Here is a 7,418-nt window from a genome sequence, read left to right as displayed (position 1 = left end):
AAGCCCTTTCTTTATATTTCTGTAATAAAATGACAATTTTTATAGTACATGATTGAACTTTACCTTTATATAGGGGAGAATAGTAAATAAATTTATGGTTTTGACATTTTATCATAACTGATAAAAGTTAAAATTTTATTATATTTAATTTCTGTTTAGATAGGCTAAAATAAAATATAGTGCTAATGTCTAATAGATTACTTCCACAGACGTAGCAATTACATTAGACTATACAATTAATAATGAAGTCATTAACAATATTAAAGAATCCAAAAATTCTGCCCAAAAAAAAGAAACAAGAGTTCTCCTGCAGCATAAAATCTAAACCAAAGAATAGATACACCTCTTTCGTTTATCTCTACCCTGTTGAATGTTGATCCCATGGAAGAACACTAAAACCATACTCATAATAATACAAATATCAGCTGCAGAGGGAAAATAAAACACACAATCCCCAAAGAAACACACACTGTTGTAGCAGCGATGAAATGTTATTACCTATCCAGTTACAAGACATGATACCTTAACCAGAATACTAGTACGCTGCTTCAAAAGCTCGATCATGCTGAAGCTGACGTCTCAATCACGATGCACCATCCTACTTTACAAAATGAAGCTGTGGAAGCCTATCATACATGTTAGCTTTATAGAGGTAGCTTGATCCTTTCGGACCACTTGAAGATGTCTGAGTACACCCGGTCACCTCCCAGCTCCTCCCCTGTAGCCCCGGCAGCAACCCTCATAATGTCCTCGATCAAAGCAAAGTTTCCCATGATGTCAACGTGAGCACCACTCTGGGTGCCGCGGCCTTCGAGAAGAGTGGATGGAGGAGCATGATCGCACTCCCTTACATAAGTTTTCATTCCTGAAGGATTAAATCTGGTTTTTCCACGCCATGCTTTTGCACTCATGTAGCCTGCACTTAAAACAGGCACAGTTTCATCGCCATCAACGGTGAAAACACCATCTTTTACGCATCTATCTATATCTTCTTCAACTACGGATGTATCAATTTGAAATGGAATGTAGCAATCTGCAGCTGGGACCTGCTTGTACACATAAGCTCTTTCAGTTGGAATGCCAATTCCATACATAGAGAAGATCTCCATGTCAGGGGCATTTGGTAACCTGCGAAATGAGTGTTGTTAATGTTTACGAAATGCTGGACACATAAAAAATTGCGAGAAAAAGTAATAGACATAGATCAGATTTTAGAAATGGCATGCTCATTGGCTAACCTTGTTTCTAATGGATTTGACCAATATTTGTAGTGCGAATACTTGGGGTCGTCCAAGTTATCAGCAATACCATAGGAAAAATGAGCACTTCCACGCTCCATCATTTTTGGGGCAATATAGTTTAGCAGATCTAGTAAATCTCCAGCAGTATAAGCTTTATATTCAGAAACAGCTGTGATGCCACTGATACCCATGTCATGATACTCTGTCCACACATCTTCACAAGTATCGTTTGCAAAATTGTTGCCCTTTACAGCATCCTGCACAAAAACAACTTCAAACATCAATATAAGGTCTAGTAACAATCCTTGGCACAATTGAAAAGACACATTCAACTACGTCGCTAGGGTCAGAGATCGCACATGCACTTGGTGGGGGTTTCCCTCGCTAACCCAATACATTCATTGAAATGACACAATGTCGCTTAGAGAGGTTTTCAATTTAAAAAAAAACATATTTCAGAGGCAGGCATAGTAAGTTGAAAGAGATTGAGATATGAGCAATGCCCCCAGCATGACAGGAATTTCTCATGGCTCGGTTGCTGTCCTTTTATAAATGTAAAGCACATTCACTTTGGCGCAATCAAAATTTGCTTTAACTAATCTTCACACATAAACTATAATGTAGCGTTGCTTTATATATTAAGCTGTTGTCATGAAATCTTTACTTGGCCAGACATATTTATTCTTCCAGTCTCAAGAAACTTACCCAAGAATAGGTAAACTGTGAAACTGTTGGAGACTAAATGAGGCACTTCCCATAGTAGGGACTAAATTAGCATAATATAGATGAGTATGACATTGTAAAGTATCACTGAACAAAGCAAGAAACGTTACCCTAAAATCAATCCTCTGAATCTCGGAAGAATGTGCCTCAGCTACATCTTTCCCAAATGATATTATCCTTCCATAATGGGCAAATTTAACTTTCTGTTTAACATTTCCGTCTTCTGTACAGGTTAAGTCCTCAGGTTGGCTGGTATTATGTTTTCTTTTGCTTGCAGCATAACCCTGCTCCGGTGACCAATCAAGTCCACCCCAAATGGTATCTCCGCCTTTAGGTATCATGGACATTGTTGAATCCCATGTCCTAGTCATCTTCATTATGTGCTGCAAGGTTTGGATTCGGAATAGATCCTTATCCAGGACACCAGGAGCAACAGCCCTGAATAGAACGATTGCCCAAATAGCAGGTAACAGTAAGCACATGAACTAACCATAGAAAAGATGGGCTGGTAAGCAATTTCAGCATTAAAATTTTCACTGAAGCAAACAAGAAGTTCCATGTTCATAAATCTACCTGGCAACAGCAATATCTCTACCTTCTGCAGAGAAAAGCCCAGAAACAGCTTTAGGGACACCTAAAAATGGCCCCCCAATGTTCATCACAGCCTTTATATGTTTAGCACACCAATCCGGTCCACCTCCTCCGCCCATCGGAGCAGGTGCCTCCACCCATTTCATGAAATGGAGAAAGTATAGAACACCCATGGAATGTGGAATAATTACTGCCCTGTGTCCACTTGTAGCAACCATCAGTTCGATATTACTTTTTATTCTACTCAGTGCTCCATCACGCACCTGAAAAGTAAATAGGAGTATTTCATAAGAGAAGTGCATCAATAATCCAATTGTCTTGTAATTAAACCTCTCAAGATTGATAAATGTTTAACATGTACTTCTGTGTTCTGGAATGAAAGCCTCCAATCATATGCAGCCATGTACATGGCTTTCTCTTCATACCCAATCCGAGCAAGATTAGCTATTAGAACTGCCCAAACAAAATATCCTGGAGCAAAGTAATCTGCAGCAACTAGGCCGGTAACAGGCCTGACTCTGACACCGGGAGGATCCAAGCCAGTTTCATTATCCAACGACATGTGATCCACCCAACATAGTGGCCTACAAAAGAATTTAAAGGAATCAAATTCATACTCCACAAAAGATGCAAGACAATCTCTTTGTAGTGTTTTTACGAGTATAAATAAGAATACCAGTTAAGAACTCATATAAGAAGCAGGTCAATGATTGATAAGAATCTTTTGGGGAGTGACTGATGTACTGATACTCAGATACCACACATTAGTGAACTATAAATTTTTCAAAAAAGTTTATGAGATATATAGAAATTGAGAAAATGACTGCACCTCAGGTCATGTGTCTCAGTAGCATGAAAACATCTTACAGCAAACTCAAGAGTCTCAGACACACGCATGTACGCGCACGCACACACACAAACCAGCAGGCATCCACTGATCCACCAATAAGTGGGAAGTGATACCAAAACTAATTACTTTACATGGTTAAATGTTCATTTAATAATCCTGCAAATTCCATCTTACTCCTACGCAGAAGATCTAAACTTTTGAACTGTTATCAACAGCCCTTACAGCTAAGTACCACTATATCGGTCTTCTCTAATCAAGTATAAATTCTATTCCCTCCAGTGTACTGAGATCGCTGCCATTTAATATTATACTGTACCAGTAACTAGCAAACTTACTGCACAATCATCACAGTAAAGAAAGTTATCATTGTTGTTGTACTTAGTTGCCACTTCAAGCCAATGGCAAGAAAATCTAGCTTAAATCACACAAACCAAAAATCAAAAAGCATTTTCCTGCCAAAAAATGAACATTAAATCGACCAACACACGATTTGTTGCTTCTGCACAAACAAGCCTCTAAACATAGAAAATGAAAAACACAAAGAAACCAATTTCCTAAATTCTAAATACTAGCATAACAACTAATCTAACTACTCCAATTTATGGAAAGAAGCTCGAATCCAGTAAATCTTTCTAATGGAGAATATCGTTCCTACTCTATCCCCCTCTTTAAAAAAAACAACCAACAATTTCTTCCACAAATTCACTTCATACCATCACAGGGAAGAAACTCCAAAAAAAATCATCAGCACAAAAAGACAAATCAACCGACAAAAAAAGCCAAATCAAATCTTCACCTCTTGTAAACTTCACCGAACGTGCCTCCCCACAGCCTCTTCCTGAACAATCCTTCAGCACAGCTATGCCCCTCCCACAGCTCCAGCCCTCCCGTCACGATTCCGGGAACAAAAACCACCGGATGCTTCGCCCGCAGCCCCTCCTTCTTCAGCTTCACCCCCGGCGGGTCGGGCATTGGCCCCGTAATCGCCTCCGTCACGTACTGCGGGAACGAGGAAGGCATCATGTTGTACGAGAACAGCAGCGCCCACCACACCACGCAGACGCACCCAATAAACCAGCAGCAATTGTCCAGGCACGACCATTTCCGCTGCTTCTTCGGCTTCCGGAGCTCCGGCCTCTTCTCCTCCGGATCCGGCGCCCGGACCGACTCCTCCGCGGCGGCGCGCCTCCGTCGCAGCGACGGCATCGCGAATTGACTACGCTATGGCGGGAAAATCGACCCGATCGGAATTAGTAATTGTGTTTTTTTTCTCCTTTGCGAAATAATTGGATTATTTTTAGTTTATGATAGAGATAGTGAATTAGTGATTAGTACCTAGCTGCTGCTTCACTAGGGATTAGCACCGGCGGCGGCGGCGGAGGAGGATTTGGTGGCGCGGGGCGGAGTTTTAACGGTTGAACGATTCTGTTTAGTGTTTCGCCGTTTCACGTGTTAATACTGTAATCAATAAATCCCATCTAGTGGAAGTTGCCACAATCTAGTTGAATTTATGGGTTTAATTACTGAATAAAACAAGAAATTAATTTTAAAATTTTGGGCGAAAAAATTGTGAAATTTAATATTGTAGCTGAATAAATGAAATTAATGAAGATTCAGATATATGGTTTCATACAATTTATACGAATTAGTATTAGATTTTATATTTTTACAGTCAAATTTTTAGTTTGTGAGAATAAATTTGATTTTTGCTGATGATTTAACAAATGTTAGTTCTAAAGAAAAATGTGAAGGTGATTTTTTTATATATATTTTAGATTAATTATCTGACATAAATCTCTAACAAATCGGATGCTTTTTTATAGATCTATGACTTTTAATTTATTTATTGTTTGTTCTTGGCACGAACTTCAAATCTTGATAACCCTGTATGACGTGGCACGTACATAAAATCAAATGGAGTAGTTTGGATTTTCATTTTTCAGTCTCACCTCGTATTTGTTTTTTGTTTTGTTTTTTTTGTTTTTTTGTTTTTTTGGGTTAGTCAAGTTGAATTTTATTTATTTGAAAGTTCTGGATAATATTACACTTTACAGCTTCTTTTATGCTCTATGTATTCTAAAGTTTCTAGAAAATTGTTTTACTTTGCGTGTCTTTTTTTATTTTATTGTCTTCACAGATATAAAAACGGTATTTTTGTTCATATGAGTAGTAATTTTTATTTATATATTAATCACTTCAGCAAAAATTGTTTTTATTATTTATGTATAAAAATAGTAAACAATATATATATGTTTATAAGAACGGTCATTTTAATTTATAAGAATAGTAATTTTATCCAGAGTAAAGGCCAAAATTGGTCCTGAACATATGTTCATTTTATCATTTTGGTCCTAAACTTTATCTTTTGAATTTTTTGGTCCTGTACATTTCAAATCGGATCACAATTGGTCCTCCGTTAACTATTCCGTTAATATTTAACCGTCAACGATTTTAATCACAATTTTGACCAATTTAAGCAACTTTTAATTATTTAATCATCAAAATTATTTTTTTAAACAAAATCATAAATTATTGAGTGAACTTCAAAAATGGTCCCTGGACTATGGGTTTATCTCGTAAATGGTCCCTGGACTTTAAAAATATCACCAGCAGTCCCTGGACTAAGGCTTAATATCAAAAACGGTCCTTTTGTACTGTTTCGAGATGAAAATGCCCTTTTCAGGCTTTGAGCAATTTTGACAATTCAATTTCGTCTATTGTTCATTAAGTCAGCAACTCATTTAATTTTGCAGGTTTTGTCATAATTGCATCTCTCTCTCTCTTCACACCTTCTATAAATATTGACCATATTCTCTCTCCCCTGTCTCATTTCCCTTCTTCTTCTTCTTCTTGTCTGAACCATTTAATCCGTAAAAATCTAGACGCGATTCTTCTTCTTCTTGGTCCTGCTTCCCTCCGCAACGTCGAGCTTGCTTGCCTTCATGTCTTCGCTGTCCGTTAAAAATTCGACTGATGGAAGAGGAGGAGGAAATGGTTGTAAGTGGCTCCGGTATAAGTACGAAATTTGTATGTACCGGCACAGAGCGACTCTCAAAATCGTTGCCGACGCAAGAAAGGCATCATTTGGAATGTTGTATTTCGTATGTGAGAAAAAGGGCACAGTTGGAGGCTGCAATTATTTTTGGTGGTGTCATCCGAAGCGTGTGGATTTTGAAGGCTGCAATTACTTGGTTGGAAACAATGGTCATGAAGACGAAGTCGGAGGAGAAGATGAAATTGGAGGAGAAGACGAAGTTCATTCTGAAGTATATCCAAAGCGGTGTGAAGGTGGAAGTAAAGTGAAAGATAATATTCTTGTGTTAGTTGCTGGGTTTTCGTTGGTGGTTTCATTTGTAGCCATTATGGTCAGTTTGATGAAGTAGGATTGAACAAGTACTCCATTGCAATGTGCGGGGGAAAATATTGGTGAAGAAACATTTTGCGAAGAAGAATTGTAATTTGAAGTGCTGCATTTTGGGGAAAAAGTTACTTAATTTGCATAGTTTGACTTTTAATTTGCAGATTGTGATCTTGGGGATGAACATTTCTACGTTTGAAGTTTTAGTTTTTGTGATTTGAATAGTTTAATGGCCGAAATGAGTTTTGTTCGATGGGTATGAAATGGGTTCTGAATTGAATACAATATACAGGGTAACTTGCGAGAATTAAAATTTGTAGTGTGTGATCAGAACCAAAAATTTGAAGTGATTAAATTGATGCAATTTGATTAACAAGATTTATGTATTGTTAAGTATTAAGTTTCTGGTTTTAAAATTGTGATTTGAAGATTTGGCTAATTAACCACGGCGAAATGAAAGTTGTTGAAATAATAACATGACTAGTATTCTATACAGCTAAATCAACTCTAAATAATATCCAAATTGCACTTCAAATGCCTACAAACTAAAATTAGATGTAGTACAACAAACTAATATCAGATGCAATACAACAACTTAGATGTAGTACAACAAACAAATATCAGACATGGTACATTAGTGTTTCAAAAACTAATA

At 37.5% G+C, this 7,418-nt stretch overlaps 1 protein-coding gene across 2 annotated transcripts; it reads right to left on the bottom strand.

Annotated features, from left to right (window-relative positions):
* Nucleotides 1-291: 291 nt before the first annotated feature.
* On the bottom strand, nucleotides 292-4,879 carry LOC125205938 (phospholipid:diacylglycerol acyltransferase 1-like). 2 transcript variants are annotated; one of them, XM_048105156.1, is made up of 7 exons: nucleotides 4,741-4,879; nucleotides 4,202-4,626; nucleotides 2,917-3,139; nucleotides 2,538-2,818; nucleotides 2,075-2,402; nucleotides 1,239-1,498; nucleotides 292-1,128 (listed from the first exon to the last, which is right to left on the bottom strand). In XM_048105156.1, exons 2-7 carry the CDS (start codon nucleotides 4,609-4,611, stop codon nucleotides 645-647), a joined length of 1,986 nt encoding a protein of 661 aa, XP_047961113.1. In that variant the 5' UTR covers nucleotides 4,612-4,626; nucleotides 4,741-4,879; the 3' UTR covers nucleotides 292-644. The 2 variants fall into 2 exon arrangements, with proteins under 2 accessions (XP_047961113.1, XP_047961114.1); XM_048105157.1 differs by having other exon boundaries at nucleotides 4,202-4,621; nucleotides 4,741-4,873.
* Between the last annotated feature and the right edge of the window lie 2,539 nt (nucleotides 4,880-7,418).

Source organism: Salvia hispanica, chromosome 2 (genome assembly GCF_023119035.1).
Source record: "Salvia hispanica cultivar TCC Black 2014 chromosome 2, UniMelb_Shisp_WGS_1.0, whole genome shotgun sequence".
NCBI classification, from domain to species: Eukaryota; Viridiplantae; Streptophyta; class Magnoliopsida; order Lamiales; family Lamiaceae; genus Salvia; species Salvia hispanica.
Note: the sequence above shows the minus strand (reverse complement) of the source record. Positions and strands in the feature narration are given on the sequence as shown.

Bases quoted from the DNA above. Each gene is read 5' to 3' on its own strand.
- LOC125205938 (XM_048105156.1), bottom strand. From the start codon at position 4,611: ATGCCGTCGCTGCGACGGAGGCGCGCCGCCGCGGAGGAGTCGGTCCGG. The intron at 2,819-2,916 runs GTACATGTTAAA...TTTACTTTTCAG, and splicing joins TTTCATTCCAGAACACAGAA to GTGCGTGATGGAGCACTGAG. The intron at 1,129-1,238 runs GTTAGCCAATGA...CTCATTTCGCAG, and splicing joins TCAAATCCATTAGAAACAAG to GTTACCAAATGCCCCTGACA.